The sequence below is a fragment of the Symphalangus syndactylus genome, chromosome 6 (assembly GCF_028878055.3).
Source record: "Symphalangus syndactylus isolate Jambi chromosome 6, NHGRI_mSymSyn1-v2.1_pri, whole genome shotgun sequence".
NCBI lineage: Eukaryota > Metazoa > Chordata > Mammalia > Primates > Hylobatidae > Symphalangus > Symphalangus syndactylus.
Genome location: NC_072428.2, coordinates 98,329,603 through 98,346,957, shown reverse-complemented (window position 1 = coordinate 98,346,957; position 17,355 = coordinate 98,329,603). Strand labels below are relative to the sequence as shown.

Below are 17,355 nucleotides of genomic sequence, written 5' to 3'. Positions count from 1 at the left end.
CACAGAAGGTGCACCCTACCCTGGCTGCTAATTGAAAGATTCATGATGCAGGCAGCTGCCCAGCAGCCTCTGAGAATCACCCTGTTTCCCAGCTCCCATCTCATTATAAGTTTCTGTCCTCAATCTCACTGTCCCTTAGAGAGTCAGGGCTCTTCCTACTTGATGTTTTCACAAGTGAGGCCTCACACTGGTTCTTTAGATGATTCAGGGAAAGGTGTCATAGAGGAGATAACCAGAGTATTGAAGGATAAAGAAGAGAGGAAGAAGTATGTCTGAAGACACAAAGGTATGAAATAGCCTGGCTCCTTCAGAAAACTGCAAGTTTCATGGCCAGAACTGGTGAGAAAAGGGAGGAAGGTCAGCTTGGGAAGGCCCATATCATGGATGGTCTTGGGTGCTGTGGACCATCCTGCAGGCCAAAGGCTGTTAACCTGGGGACTGTAGTCCCTTAGGGAGTCAATGAATGGGTTTAACGAGCTCCATGAGCTTCCTGAAATTGTATGCAAGATATGTGTATATTTTTCCAGGGAGTGTTTATGGCTGTCATCAGATTCTCAAAAGGCCCTGTGATCCCCTAAAGTAAAGAACCACTTACTGGGTTGGGGAAGCTTAGAAGCCTAGAACTATGTGCCAGACATGGTTTTAGGACCAGACAAAGACATCTAAGGGCCTAAAGCAGGGAAATGGCAAAGAAGATGGGGATAGGAAGAAATGGATATGGTTTAGATTAAGGGAGTGGAGTTAGTGTCTGAGGAGATGGTGGAAATGAGGCACATAGGGAAGCTCAGGGTGACTCGCTGGTTTTTGGCTAGAGTGACAATGGGGAGAGTGGTTCCATTAGTTAGTTTCCAGGGGCAGTGGTAGGGGAGTTAACCATTGCGAGAGAGAGCTGCCACACGCCATCATCCACATGAGGAAGTGAATAAAAGATGAGCAGACATGTTTCCTCTGGTGATTTGCCAGCCTCTGCCACAGAGAACCTGAGACCCCTCGGGCCTTCCCCAGGGCCAGGGGTGTGCCAAGGTTGGGCTTTTGTCCATTCACCACCAGATCCTGGGCAGCTGTCAGCTCTCAGGATAAGAACGTCTCTGCACCTGGGTGTGCTGGCCCAAAGCCCACCAGGCAGGGCATTCTGACTGTTTGGAGACACCTGGTTTGTTGGAGCAAACAGTCCTTAATGGTCCAGAACACAGCTGCTTCCACTCACAAATCTGGTTAGAATAGTTTCACTTGGTAGCTAGTTTGCTTCTATTAAGACAGCATTCATGCGTCAAATAAGTACTGCCTCTTTTTAAAATATTAGGTTTGAGTCCATCTAAAGGCAAAGTCATTATGTGTTTTGAGAAGATGGTTTTATTGAATATAAATGTAAATGACAAGAGAGAAAAAGGAAGAGAATAACTAAATGGGTGCCTGTCACAGGTTTTTACTAATGTATTTTCAGCTGAATCAGGAATGAGTTACTGAAACTCAAAACCTTGAATCATGTGAGCATGGTGAAATGTCAATTTAATACATGTTGAAACATTCAGAAATCTTTGTGTTGACTGTAAGTTCTCACTGTAAGTCCCCAGTGCTCCCTCATCTTTGAAGATTGTGAATCCAACACTGGACTCTCTCACTTTGGAATGGGATCCACCAAGCCACCCGAATGGCATTTTGACAGAGTACACCTTAAAGTATCAGCCAAGTAAGCTGTTGGGATGAAGAGAAGGGGAAATATGGTTTTTTTATTTTATTTATTTTAACTGACAAATAATTGTACCTTCTCATGGGGTACATAGTGATGTTTCGATATATATAGTGATCAGATCAGGGGAATTCACATATTCATCTTCTCAAATATTTATCATTTATTTGTGCTGGAAACATTTAATATCCTCCCTTTAGCTGTGTATGGAACACCAGAACTTAGTCTTTGTATCTTGCTATCATTTTGTATCCCTTATCTATCTATCTATATATATATATATATATATATATATTTTTTTTTTTTTTTTTTTGAGACGGAGTCTTGCACTGTCACCCAGGCTGGAGTGCAGTGGTGCAATCTTGGCTCACTGCAAGCTCCACCTCCCAGTTCACGCCATTCTCCTGCCTCAGCCTCCCGAGTAGCTGGGACTACAGGCGCACGCCGCCACGCCCGGCTAATTTTTTGTATTTTTAGTAGAGACAGGGTTTCACCGTGTTAGCCATGATGGTCTCGATCTCCTGACCTTGTGATCCACCTGCCTCGGCCTCCCAAAGTGCTGGGATTACAGGCGTGAGCCACCGCACCCGGCCCATTTTGTATTCTTTAACTGATCTCTCCCTATCTCGCCTTCCCCCTGTCCTTCCTTTATTTCTGGGATCCTGTGTTCTACTTTTTACTTTTGTGACATGAACTTTTTTAAGCTTTCACCTATGAGTGAGAACATGTGGTGTTTAACTTTCTGTTAGAAATACAGTTTTAAAAATACTTAACTGTTATCGGAAAATACAAGCTAGTTTTTCTTTATATATGTAGAATATATACACATACCTTCAAGTGTTATTTCAGAAAGAACTTCAAATCTAACTTTTTAAAGAAAAATGATGTCTATGTTATTAAAAATTAAGTAATCTGTAGAATAATACAGACCTTTAGGGGTGGGGTTAGGTGAGTCCTGTCATTAAATCAGATACGCATTTTCTATAAATAGAAAATAGTTCCTTTGGCAAAAGGCCTCTGAAGAAAAATGTTTGGGGTTATTTAACAATACGACTCCACCTGCAGGAACACAGGGGAAAAAATTCTATTGTGATTCAACCACAAAATTCTTTTAGTTTATTAGCCAATAGAGAATATATTCCCCCTTGTGATATGATATGATGATATGATACGATAGAACATAGCATAGGAGCTGTTAAAAGGTTATCACTTAGCTATGCTGGGCAAAGAGTGAGTGGGATTATAAAAGTCAATGTAAGCCAGGTTGAACATTTTTAGTTGACGTATTTATTTATAATAGTGTTCCTATAGCAATTAATGGAGAATGCACTTGTTCGTTATTTCTTATTGACAGTTAACAGCACACATGAATTAGGCCCTCTGGTAGATTTGAAAATTCCTGCCAACAAGACACGGTGGACTTTAAAAAATTTAAATTTCAGCACTCGATATAAGTTTTATTTCTATGCACAAACATCAGCAGGATCAGGAAGTCAAATTACAGAGGAAGCAGTAACAACTGTGGATGAAGGTAAGATGGGTATGTATAAAATCCATATAATTATAAGCATCATGAAATAAAAATCTTTAAGTTTATGCTTTCTTTTTCCTTCTTGCTGTGGAATGTCTGTCTTACCTGATTAATGCAAACACTTATTTATAATTTCTCATTCTGATATATAATCAGCTATTTAGTTCATATTGGACTAACTGTGATATTTTTCAACTCCATGTGAAACTTTTTAAAATTTATATTAAAATCTTAGAGTGGGAATGAGTAAGCATAATATTTGCCACACTTGAATTTGAAGTTCAGGGGAATGTTGTTTCCTGTTTACAACTTTATATATTATATATATTCATGCACAAACATATATATGTACACATACATATAATACATATATGCATACACAGACATACACACCTATATACACACAAATATATGTAATTTGAGTTCTGGTCCTGATTTACTGGAAATAATTTTCTAGTTCACGCATCGATTTACATTTTCTAGCAAGGAAATCGAAACAGTTATTAAAGAGTGCATTTATTTTGTGTTTGAGCAAAAGATTTTACATTTTGGTATGTACAAAGAAAGCAAAATAGCCCATTATGGTATTTAGAAAAGGAATTAACACTTCTTTTCATACTTTAAAAAGTTATTCTGAAATCTTGAGATTCAATGAAACTTATCAAAAATATTATAAAAGATTTTCTGGTTTTGCATGTCTCTAAATGGTAGAGTTGCTTAAGGATTATCCATTTGACTATCATTGATAGCATAAAAAATTGACAATTTCTATCCAAAAATTGGTTTGAAATTACATAATAAACAAGTATGAATAATGCACCTTAAGTAATGTGTTTGAATACTGGGTATTAAAACTGGGTCTCCTGATAAGATTTTGGTACTGGATTTGAATACTGGATAAGTTTGGGGACACCAACATATCTTTGTCCCCTATACCTGATGTGGTACACTTCATTCTTCTTGCATGCTTTAGCATTTTAATAAGTGTTTTTGTATCGCTATACATGCTCATGGGTGTGTTACATCTAACTATATAGTGTCCTATTTCTGTTTCCCTTCATTAAAGCTGGTATTCTTCCACCTGATGTAGGTGCAGGCAAAGGTAAAATGATTCATCTGCATGACTTTATACATGTGTGAAATTTGCAATGTGAAACATGGGGAAGTGCAGCATGGGTAAAACAGAGAAAATATGCTTTGAACCACAAAAAGAAGAGAAGATCTCATCCAATCTTGGCTTTAAAATTAATTTCTAGTCCTTTCTTTACAAGTAGAAAGCCACATATTGAATTCTCCAAAAAATTTTTCTTGAGACTTATCCCTGGTACAAATCCTAATCTTAGCTTCTAACACTATGATTTTGGCTGGATCAGACAGGACCAAAACTGTGGATTTGTCGCAGATCCTCTATATGGCCATGCCACATTATTTGGGGTTCAGAAATATTAGCCCTGTGATGAAAACAGCCTGGTAGAAATCAGATCAACCAAGCTTCCTGTTCTATTCTGATTTAGCTGCTCTCCTTGTAGACACAGTGTACACTCGGCTGCCATTGCACACAACCGTCCATTTGGAATTACAGCGTAGCAATGCCCTCCAACTGGTTGGGGAGTAAGTCTCCCCAAGCTTAGGGTCCCCTACAAGTGAGTCTTCCAGGTGACCCATATGCTCTTCTCAAATGTGTTGCCCCATCCTGTCTTCACCCAACTGCCTAAGTCTCTTCCTCCTAATAGCCAGCAATCCACAGTGGATTTTGTTCTCCTTTATTTCTGACAGCTCTCTGGGTCAGAAAGATTTGTTGGGAGAATGGTGCTTGAATAGGTTGTAATATGTCTTCTATTAGTGGCAATGCTAAAGATGCCCCAGTCTTTGACCCCTGGCTGCTGGTTGACCAGTCAGCTTTTTAGAGAGCAGTGGAGCACCTGCCACTGGGCATTGTTTTCACGTGGCATGCCCATGGTCAGGGGTTTTCCTGGGCTTTCGCACATCAGGTGAGTATAAACAGGAATGAAGAAAAGGAAGACCAAGAGAAAAATGTGCTTTGCCCTATGTTATTCAACTCTTTTGAGCTTAGACTTGATAGATTTATTCTATTTGCTTAGAAATTTGCTTATATTCAGAGCTTTGGTAAATTACAAAATATCAATCCGATAGATTTTGGAGTTATTGAATAAGAATTAAGCCATTTTCAGTAATCTTAAGAGTATTGTATTTGTATTTTTAGACTTGAAAGGACGAAGTTGTAAAAATTCAAAATTTCTATATCATAGAATGATGTAAACTTACTTCTGTTTAGTTGTATACTTCCTTCCTAAGATAATTAGATATCAATTAAAATCATTAGTTGTTTTACAATAATATACTGCTGTATAACTTCAATTGGAGCATTTCACTAAAAGCCTGGCCTTGTTTCCTACGCAGTGGACATGTCACTGTGGCTGTACCTAGAGCTGATAGCAGAGAAATTGTGCTTCAGCAAGGGCTGTCTGTGAAGCAAGTCTGAATTGTCAATGGACTTGTCACGTTAGAAGTAGATATGCACTCCACTGGAAAAACATCACCCCTCTGTTTTTAATAAATTAAAACTAAAATCTATGTTTAAAGAGTTTTGGTTTTACCATTTGATGTTACTAATTTGAATTGTGAGCTACTTATGATTAGAGAGACAAGCAAAAATGGAGTGCCTGAAAGTTCATTAAGCCCCCAGTATTAAAATCTGATGGATCTCAGATAAGAAAAGAATAGTGTTTAAATAAGGGGGAAATAAAGCTAACCCTGACCTTAATTTTAATATGGTTTATTTTAATAGTATAGCAGTAGTTAAGTATGGCTTACATAAGAGGATATTTTGCTAGTAAGACTTTAAAGTGCTCAAGCATAATTTGTGGTCCTGGGTTTTCTTCCTTCCTTAAAAATACTTCTTTTTTTCAATCTGAAAATGAATTCTATCCTCTTCTCTATTTCCCTTCTCCATGTAGAGTTTAACTGCTCTGTGACAGGAGAAAAATTAAAGTTCTCCACTATCCTTCCAAATTTTAATGTTTTAAATGTATCTTTTAAATTTTTATTTAAATTGGGACAAAAGGGAATAAATAAGAGATGAATAGAGAAGAAAGGTGATATCCTTAGCTATAGATGCATCAACATGGCCAGGCGTGGTGGCTCACACCTGTAATCCCAACAGTTTGGGAGGCTGAGGCAGGCAGATCACCTGAGGTCAGGAGTTCAAGACCAGCCTGGCCAACATGATGAAACCCCATCTCTACTAAAAATACAAAAATTAGCTGGGCGTATTGGCAGGAGCCTGTAATCCCAGCTACTCAGGAGGCTGAGGCAGGAAAATTGTTTGAACTCAGGAGGTAGAGGTTGCAGTCAGCTGAGATTGCACCATTGCACTCCAGCCTGGACAACAAGAGTGAAACTCCATCTCAAAAAACAAAAAAAAGGAAGCATCAACATCTAATATGATTTTATTATGAATTATGATTTCATGAAAAGTGGTTTTAATTCATTTCTGGTCAAAGAGGGGAAAAGAAATGTATCTAAGTTTACATTTTTAAATTTTCTTGCAGATTTTAAGAGATGTTAATGAAACGTAAGTTTTCAAATGTATAATTACAAAAGGATTATAAACCTGAAGGAAAACCCAGGATAATTCCATTAACTATATGATGCCATACTAACCCTTCTTCTTACCATTCTCCTCAATATAAGTAAATACTCAAGACCTTTGAGTCATTTATTTTTGTCCTTTTCTTTGTTGGATTAAAGCTCTCAATATTTGTGTAGGAATTATAGTTGATTGGCATATTTTTCAATTTCTACGTCTCTTTAAATGAGGCTGGGTGTGGTGGCTCATGCCTGTAACCCCAGCACTTTGGGAGGCTGAGGCAGGCAGATCACTTGAGGTCAGGAATTCGAGACCAGCCTGGCCAACATGGTGAAACCCCATCTCTACTAAAAATACCAAAATTAGCCAGGCATGGTGGTACACACCTGTAGTCCTAGCTACTTGGGAGGCAGAGGCAGGAGAATTGTTTTAACCCAGGAGGCAGAGGCTGCAGTGAGCCAAGATTGCACCACTGCACCCCAGCCTGGGCGACAGAACGAGACTCCATTTCATAAATAAATAAATAAATGATTTCAGGGTCTGGAATTCTAGGAAGTAGACTGTGAAGGCATGTATAGAAATGAACCAAAAATGTGCAGGCTCAAAAAGATTTATGTTCCCAGTATTGCTGATGATCCACAGTGCCATATCCATTGCATGTAATCTGGCACTCTGAGGACCAAGCATCAAAATACTTTTATAGGATAATTAGTTGGAATACAGAAACAGGGATAAACTAACTGGCAAGGCAGGAATCTGCATTCTTGACCTAACTTGCAGACTACTATGGTTAACCAATTAGGAGTGAGCAGAGAAGAGCATTGAGGATCAGCTAGTGGTGAATCCCTTCTGTGATCTGACTCTCACTACATTATTTTACTAAAGAACCAGTAAATAAAAAATAAAATTCCTTTTTTGGCCTATACGAAAACAAAACAAGACATCTAGAAGCATAGAAGGTTCAATCAGTTCAACAGTGAATGTCTCTCTGGCACATAAAATGCACCCACCTTTGTTTAAGAAGCTGTGTATAGGCCAGGCGCGGTGGCTTACGCCTGTAATCCCAGCACTTTGGGAGGCCGAGGCAGGCAGATCACGAGGTCAGGAGATCGAGACCATCCTGGCTAACACAGTGAAACCCTGTCTCTACTAAAAATACAAAAAAATTAGCCTGGCCTGGTGGCGGGCGCCTATAGTCCCAGCTACTCGGGAGGCTGAGGCAGGAGAATGGCGTGAACCCCGGGGGGCGGAGCCTGCAGTGAGCCAAGATCGTGCCTCTGCACTCCAGCCTGGGCGACAGTGAGACTCCGTCTCAAAAAAAAAAAAAAAAAGCTGTATATAAAGACAGTAAGACAAACCCTGGCCTTGACATGCTTAAAATCTGGCAGGTAAGACCAACATATAGAAAGAGTAATAATAAATTGACGTTAAACTAGAAATTGGGGCAAAATGTTATCTGAATATAGAAGCGTGAACCATTTATTTTGCCAAGCAGGATCAGGAAAAGCTTCACAAAGAAAATAATATTGAACTGGGCCTTGAAGCCCAGTTTTTTGTTTCGTTTTATTTTTGGCAGATGAGTCAGGGAGTTGCAGTGTGTAAAGTCTTGGTAGGGGTCATAAGCACATGGAGTTTGAAAACATACCGGATGTCTGGGTTATACCAAGCGGTCCACTTAGGCTGACTTGTAGAGAGTGTGTGGAAAAGAGAAGACCCTGAGATGGGACTGGAGCAGTGGGTGGGGCCAGATGATAACAGCTCTGAACGGCCGAGAATGCTTTGCTAAGGAATTTGTATTTACCTATAGGCAGAGTTTTAAACAGAGAAGTGGCTAGATAAGAGTTGTAGTTTCAGCAGCTAAAATGTGGGTAACTACACTGGTGGTATCTACAGAGGAAGACTTACAGTTGGGAGAGGCACACCGGAAGCAGCCCGTTGGGAAAGCCCAGAGAAAGGGGACACTAGAGCTCCCTTGTATGGTACAACATAGGTGCTCTGTGAGTGAGAAGGTGGATGAGTGGGGATTAAAAGGAAGGAGAGTTCGAATTCTCTATGGCGAGAGTGGCTAAACAGCATGCCTTAGGAAATTGTGGTATCTTTTCTGGGTACCTTTAAGAATAAGCTAAATGCAAATTTCCAGTGTATAATACTTTATTATTAACTATAATTAGTAATATAATGCTGTACATTAGATCTCAAGAACTTGTTCATCTTATAACTGAAAGTTTGTACCCTTTGACCAACATCTTCCATTTCCACAACCCCACCACACCCCTAGCCCCTGGTAACCACTATTCTACACTCTTTCTCTAAGCATAACTTTTTTAGATTCCACATGTGAACCCCAAAAATCTGAGACAGGTTTCAGTTAATTTAGAAAGTTTATTTTGCCCAGGTTGAGAACATGTGCCCGTGACATACCCATAGCTCAGGAGACCCTGAAGACACGTGCCCAAGGTGGTCAGAGCACAGTTTGGTTTTATACACTTTAGGGAGATATGAGACATCAATCAACACATGCGAGATGAACATTGGTTTGGTCTGGAAAGGAGGGACAACTCAAAGCAGGGAGTTTCTAGGTCATAGGTAGGTGAGAGACAAATGGTTGCATTCTTTCTGAGTTTCTGATGAGCCTCTCCGAAGGAGGCAATCAGATACGCATTTATCTCAGTGAGCAGAGGGATGACTTTGAAAAGAATGGGAGGCAGGTTTGTCCTAAGCAGTTCCCAGATTGACTTTTCCCTTTAGCTTAGTGGTTTTGGGGCCCAAAGATTTATTTTCCTTTCATACACATTTAAGTGAGATCATGCAATATTTGCCTTTCTGTGTCTGGATTATTTTATTTAGCATAGTATCCTCCGGGTTCATCCATATTGTTGCAAGTGGCAGGATTTCCTTTTTTTTTAAAGTCAGAATAATATTCCATTCTGTAAATATGTGTATATATATATATATGGTAATGTCTTTATCCATTCATCTGTCAATGGATATTTAGGTTGTTTTCATGTCTTGACTACTGTGAATAATGCTGCAATGAACATAGGAGAGTCGATACTCGTAGAGATACTGATTTCATTTCAATAAAACTAGAAACAAAATAATAATAATAAACAGTTTAGAGAAGAAACTCTGAGAAGGGAGCACCCATAGAAACCAATGTAAAATATAAGAAGAAACTAAATGCTCTTCTGTTAGAAGTATTTTGCTCTTCTGTTAGTAAATGCTCTTGTGTTAGAAGTATTATGGTTCTGCCTCGAACATCTTCCATATTACTCCAAGATTAAATTCCTGTTTCAGTATTCCAAAATTTTTAAAGAAAATTTATGTTTTTCCTGGGTTGCCATCGATGTTTTACACGTGTGCATATTTACTGTCATTGATTGATCATATTCCTATTATTTTTTCCTATAAGAAGAAAATCTCAGAAAACTAAAATTAATTAGGTCCACAGAAGGACTCTGCATAATTCAGTAATCAGTTTTGCCCTCTGCTGTTTCCCCATGCTTAGCACAAAGAGATACAAAATTTGCATGTGTTGTTGAATTGTATTTCAGAAGTCAAAAGCATTATTTAACCGCTTTAATATCTTTCTTTTCTTAATTCTAAGAAATGTAATTTTATTACATTTATTTGAACAAAGGTCTTTAGCTTCTACATTTTATAAACATATCTTAGAATATAATTTTGGTGTCTTGCTAAACCCATTGATGCTGTCTGATTTACTATCCTAGTAAATTTTATGTGAGATAATAAATTGATCTTCTTTTTTAACTACCCAAGTTAACACGTCTGTAAATGTTTCATTTTTAGTTTAAGCTATTGAGGTAGGACTGATAGAATTGCCTGCCTCGGGTATTCAAATAACATTTTTTAATGACTTTAGATGTTGTCTTTACCCAGTAGCAAGCATGTAGCATCACCTGGTCTCCATAATTTGGATTTTTAAGAAGCTATTTAGGTTGCACTATGATTTTTCAAAAAATGCTTTGTAACAAACAGTTAACAGGTAAGATTGTCTTGCTCTCTAGGAAATGTTACATGAAATAGTTTTTACTCCTTTTATTTATTCTTTCTTAACTTCTGATAGAACACATCTGGAAATTCCTTTTGTAGCTTCTCTTCCAACATACCCTAACCATCCATCATTCTTTAAAGCAGGGGTTCCTTATCTGGGGTCCCTGAGTTCCCCAGTGATACTCAAAGAAGTCTGTTTTTTAAAACAGATCAAAAACACTGTTCAAAGGGGCATTCTCTGTCACACCAACACAGATTTTTTAAAGACCTGCATTGAGATGACAAATAGATTTGAAAAGTAGCCACATAGCGTTGGGTTTTACCTTGGGGTCTCTGACATTCCATGACGACGTCTGTCCCTGGGATTGTTCAGCAATCCCCTTCTCCATCACACATTAGTAAATGAAGACGGTGACATTTCCCGGGACTGTATCTAACGGACAACAGTTAACATTGTTCAGAACTCATATAATAGAACTCATAAATTTTAATATTATGTGTCATTATTTCTGATTATTAATTTATTTCCTAGTGCTGAATTTAAGAAACAAAAACCTTTCTGTAATGAAAGCAAAGCATGAGTGAACCCTAAATTTTAGCAGTAAATTCTTATTTAATTCTATTTGCACAATTTCGGAGTATTTAAACTTATTTTATATTCGTGTGTTTGGTACTGCAATATGATTGTTTGTTTTATTTTTCTATTGTATGTTTAGTTCAAGCAGTAAATCCCAGGATCAGCAATCTTACTGCCGCAGCTGCTGAGACCTATGCCAATATCAGTTGGGAATATGAGGGACCAGAGCATGTGAACTTTTATGTTGAATATGGTGTAGCAGGCAGTAAGAAACAATTTCATTACCCGATTTTTAATTTGGGGGATGCATTTTAAAAGATTAAAAACATTCTTAAGAATTTACTATGGATCATCTTGAAAAATAACTTGATCCAATTAAATGAATGAGTTATCTAAAAAAATTATAGTGAACCATCAGCCTACCACATATTATATGCACAACTAGGAATTGCTTTTTTGTGTTATTAATAACAGAGGGCATATGTTCCATTACGTGTGTTATTTTCATATTGTAGTACTTAATACTAGTTCTGTGCCCACAACACATAAACAAGAGTAAGAAGAAATAATTATATTTGCAAGTACAAGTAGGAAAGAAGAAAAGGTTTTTTTTCAAATCGGACCTTGAAGTAACAGAAATCAAACTGACTTGAAAGTATTCATTTTGCCCTAACTAGCCCAACAGAATTTTATAAGAAACTGCAGAAAATTAATACTTTGGGAGAGCATTCATTATGTTTTAACGTTTGATGTATTCTCAAGTCAGGCACTCTTCGTAGATCCTGGCCACACCTACTGGGAGATGGGGCAGCTTTCACTTTCAGCAGTTTATAAAAACCCAGTACCCCCCCGCAAGTGCAGTGTGCTTACGTAGAACAAATGAGGTGGCCAATAAATATTTGTGACAAAATGTTGAACAGAGTCCAACTTTCTGTTTAAGCCTTTATCATGCAAGTAAATATTTTCAGAAATTACGATCCCTTTAGAAAAACCAATACTTGGGAAAGGTTGAATCGATTAATTGGATACATTGGAAGGCATTTAAGTTTACTAAAAGATTCATCTTGTGAATCGTAAAAAACAATTCTTCCCATAGTTCACTTAAGCTAATTAATGTATAACAGTTCTTTTGAGAAACATCTTTGGAGAAACTCAACAGTTTTATAAGGCAAGGTGCAGATAAAGAACTTTCCTTTGTATTAAAGAGGAGAATTAATACAATGGGAATACATACAATTAATAAGCAAGCTAGATACCCACTCTATTTTTCTTTGAGGATATTTTCCTGTAGGTCATTTTAATTGATTTGTTTGACATGACTACATTTATAATAATCTAAAATGGTAAACCTAAGCATCCTACATCTTGTCTTTAGCTTATAAAGAATTTTCCTTTCTTGAAGCATTAAGTGACTTCCGGTCCCTTAAAATATTCAAATGTGTTGTTTTTGCAAAATTTCCATAGGCAAAGAAGAATGGAGAAAAGAAATTGTAAATGGTTCTCGGAGCTTCTTTGGGTTAAAGGGTCTAATGCCAGGAACAGCATACAAAGTTCGAGTTGGTGCTGTGGGGGACTCTGGTTTTGTGAGTTCAGAGGATGTGTTTGAGACAGGCCCAGGTGAGGCGCACACCACACCTGTTCTGGCTCCCGCTCAGAGGTGGAGGCCGCCAGGTGCTCCAACTGGAGATGGGGGCTGGTGGAGCTGTGTTATGGGTAGGGCATCAATGTCTTTCTATGGGGCCCTGTTGGGTTGGGAGTTTTGGTTTTTGTCTTTGGTTCTTTATATCAAATGAATTATGGAATTAGGCAAATCATCTAGCCACATTATTACCAAAAACCATCACAAAAATAGACTTAAATATGATTTTAACATATTATTTAAAGAATTCAATTGTTCATATCACATGTATAAACTTTCCCTCAGTGTTAAACTGAAATTTTTAAAGTGCTTTTGAAGATGAAAGAACTTATAAGAAAGTCACAATTCTGGCCGGGTGCAGTAGCTCACGCCTGTAATCCTAGCACTTAGGGAGGCCGAGGCAGGCGGATCACCTGAGGTCAGGAGTTCGAGACCAGCCTGGCCAACATGATGAAACCCCGTCTCTACTAAAAATACAAAAAGTAGCTGGGCGTGGTGGTGGGCGCCTATAATCCCAGCTACTCAGGAGGCTAAGGCAGGAGAGTTGCTTGAACCCGGGAGGCAGAGGTTGCGGTGAGCCAAGATTGTGCCATTGCACTCCAGCCTGGGCGACAGAGTAAGACTCCGTCTCAAAATAAATAAATAAATAAACAAAAGAAAGAAAGTCACAATTCTTTATTTCAAAATGGCCTACAACCCAGCAGAACCCTGCAGTCAGTTTAGACAACTGATACAGATATTATTACATTTGTATGGAACAAGAACTTGTACAATTCATATGCTACATTTTTTATCACACCAAATTTTACTGCCTGTATATATTTACTTATGTGAATATTAACAAAATATACAAGTAAAAAGTGAAGTTTCTAAAAGAAAAATGTTCATATGAAATATGAGAACATTCATATTTGCTCACTAGATGGAGAACAATCCCTGCTTACTTACATTTCAACAAGAGTTGTTTGTGGTACATGTTCAGTCTGTGGTTCATACCCCCATGTTATTTTCAGTCACTCCATGCATTCTTAAAGAAATGTGCATATCCTGTAGAATACATTACACAATGTATTTTTTGTGACTTTCATTAACAAAGCATTATGATTTTTAAAGTCAGTTTTTACAATTTAGAAAAATATAAATCATAAGTGGTTTTTAAAAAGAAACCAACAACAATAATGTATTAAACTATATTTTAAAGATATTCATTCGCTAAAATCATAATGTTTTAAGAAAACCATACATTTTATTCTGTTCTTTGTATTTCATATCCATTTATGTACATAGTTCTAGGAAACCAGTGTGTTAAGCGTAAAAGGGGAATATCTAATCAATTCGTAGCTAGTTTACAAGGTTTTTGTTTGTTATTGATAATTTTTATTTTAAAAATACTAAAAGTTCAAGTAGATATTATCTTCATATATAGCTGGAATGCTAATAATAGTAATGGGACCAGCATTTAGTCAGCTCTCCTATACAGCAGGAAGTGGTTTTCTCATTCAGTCCTTACAACAATCCTATGATGTAGGCACCATTATTACTCCACTTACCCCTCAAGTCAGAAAGGTGGAGTACCTGCCAGGTCGCCCAGTAGGAACGTGATAGAGCTGGGATTAGAAGCTTGTCCTTCCATCTCCAGAAGATAGGCCCTCACTATACCCCCACTGCAAGGTCACAAAGGTCCACAGGCCAAGGAGGACAGGCTGTCTCAGAAAGGGCAGCTTCAGTCAACACTTGGTATATCCAATCAGTAATTCTGGACCCCTGCAGGCTGCACGTGGTTACTGGTTCTGGATTATTTATGAAGAATCTACTATGTATAAAAATGACCTGTTGTTAAAATTGTTAGAAATGTTTAGGAAAGGAAAAAGTGACTTTATCCAAAGTTAGATTCACCCTTAAAATCAAGTTGTAGCATTTTTTGTCCTTTTATAGGACAAAAGACAACTCCCTTAGAAAATTATTTTTCACTCAGCAGTGTAATGCCTACAGTTCCAGCAGCAACTGCCAGATAGTTCGAGGTGAGGAATCGTGATAGGTGGGCCTTCTTGTGTGCCAGTGATGGAGAGACAGGACAAGGTCACAACCAGTTCTTGTCACTTTTTACATATAAATGTATTATAAAGAACAAATGTTGATTCAACTGTAGTGACCTTAGTTAACACATCACCTGTAAGGGCAAATGCTGCCAGCATTCTAGAATGCCTCAGTTTACCACCACACTGCCTCCCTTTTCCCAGTTCACAATGCTTCATCCTTTGGGGCTGCTGGGTTAACTCCAGTGTGAAAGCACCGTCTTCCACTGCTCCTGCTCCTGCTCCCCTTCCCTCCCCTCCCCTCCCCTCCCCTCTCCTCTCCTCTCCCCTCCCCTCCCCTTCCCTCCCCTCCCCTCCCCTCCCCTCTCCTCTCCTCTCCCCTCCCCTCCCCTCTCCTCTCCCCTCCCCTCTCCTCTCCCCTCCCCTCCCCTCCCCTCCCCTCTCCCCTCCCCTCCCCTCCCCTCTCCTCTCCCCTCCCCTCCCCTCCCCTCCCCTCCCCTCTCCCCTCCCCTCCCCTCCCCTCTCCCCTCCCCTCCCCTCTCCTCTCCTCCCGCTGGGTTCCGCGGTGTAAGGATGTCAATATTTGGCATGGCATATCATTGGCTAATTTTTAAACTCTGCATTCATGATCTACTTCTCTCTCTTTCTCTGATTTCTGCTCATTTTAGGACCCTAGACTCAACTTTCATCTACAGTTGTTTCATGAATCTTCCTACCATTACACCATCTCTCCCTTTTATAGTCTGGATTTTTAAGGTATATTTCTTAATTTTTTTCCTATGGCACAAACTGAAAAACGAGATAGGCAGTGTCCTGATGCTGCGCTTCTTCCCCGTACTACTGGTATGCCCTTTCATTACCGCCACCCCATCTAGTATGACCTCTCATTACCACCACCCCATCTGGTATGACCTTTCATTACCGCCACCCCACCTGTATGACTGCTCATTAGCACCACCCCACCTGGTATGACCTTTCATTACCACCACCCCACCTGGTATGACTGCTCATTAGCGCCACTTCCTGCCCCCGTTTGACCTCTCTTTAGTGCCACCCCATCTGGTATGACCAGATATGACCTCTCATTAACGCCATCCACCTCCTCCCCTTCCTTTTTTACCTCTGTCCCTCAATTACCCAGTCTTTCTTATCATCACAAGGGATTTAAAACAGATTTGTTTTCACGAGGCCCAACAGCTTTTTTGTCAGTGTCTCCAAACTTTGGTTAAGGTCACATTTTGCTCTTCCTAAACTCATCTAAGCATTTGATGTCTAAGCATTTGAACAGGACATTTTCATCCATAGTGCATTCTTCATAAATAGTAGAGAACAAATAACCGTTTCCCTCACCCTGTCTCTCTTCTATGTTGATTTTATGGTTCTGAGGACTCAAGAGCGTTTTCCTCAGAGACCTCCTACCACAGAGCACAGATATCCATGGCAGCAAGCAACGCCAGAGCAGAAGACTGTTGTAAAGCTGACTTTCAGAAAACAAAGCAAATCTCATTCTCCTGCCATATTTTCTATTTTCATGTTGTTTATATGTGTTTAATTTATCATTTTGTGGATTACTCAAATAATACATGAATATAATTTTATTGTTAAAAAAAATCAAGTAATGAAGATTCTCTTTTACTCCGCTACCCAGCCCTTCAATGGGTGATATCCACCCATTGAAACTGATTCTAGAAGGAAAACCCCCATAGGTTTAATTCTCTCTCTGTGGGGTGTATGCGTGTGTGTGTGTGTGTGTGTGTGTGTGTGTGTGTGTGTGTGATGCATGATCGTGGTTATGGCTTGGATTTGTATGTCCCAGATGATTTTAGATTGTCCTGAAAAGGCTTCAAGCCTCTTTTAATCATTCTGGAATTTAAATCTTTTATGGATGGAAAGTCAACAGAAGTTTTTATTCCATTTACATAATTTCTGTTTTATATCAATTTCTGGTGTACTTGTGTGTGTGTGAATGTGACTGTGTGTGTGCACACATGCACCTATTACCATATTGTGTCTGCCTATTTTAAATAATAGGGCAGTGAAATATTCAATACTTTTTTTCTTTAGACATAGAGGCAAAAATTCAAAATCAATGTGGATGTTTGTGTACCAGCCATCAAACACCCATCCAGTTTTTGCATGGTTGCATAGCAGCAAACTGCCAGTCAGTAGTTCGATTTTGGCAGTCACCATCCTTGTAGAACAATATCTCTGGTAGTACCTGAGTATCTTGTTTTTCCCTTTTTAGTTGCATTTAGTTA

The 17,355-nt window shown here is 38.8% G+C and overlaps 1 protein-coding gene across 44 annotated transcripts in view; it reads left to right on the top strand.

Moving 5' to 3' along the window:
* Window positions 1–17,355, top strand: part of NRCAM (neuronal cell adhesion molecule) — a 320,948-nt gene that overhangs the window by 288,017 nt on the left and 15,576 nt on the right. For 9 of the 44 annotated variants that reach the window (XM_055283662.1, XM_055283651.2, XM_055283659.2 and 6 more), the window contains 5 exons: window positions 1,568–1,690; window positions 3,045–3,230; window positions 4,288–4,323; window positions 11,562–11,687; window positions 12,887–13,039. The exons of 1 other annotated variant lie outside the window; for it this stretch is intronic. In XM_055283662.1, the coding sequence (XP_055139637.1) occupies window positions 1,568–1,690; window positions 3,045–3,230; window positions 4,288–4,323; window positions 11,562–11,687; window positions 12,887–13,039 (624 nt within the window). The remainder of the gene's footprint in view (window positions 1–1,567; window positions 1,691–3,044; window positions 3,231–4,287; window positions 4,324–11,561; window positions 11,688–12,886; window positions 13,040–17,355) is intronic. 34 more of the 44 variants (XM_055283681.2, XM_055283692.2, XM_055283694.2 and 31 more) reach the window with 13 other exon arrangements.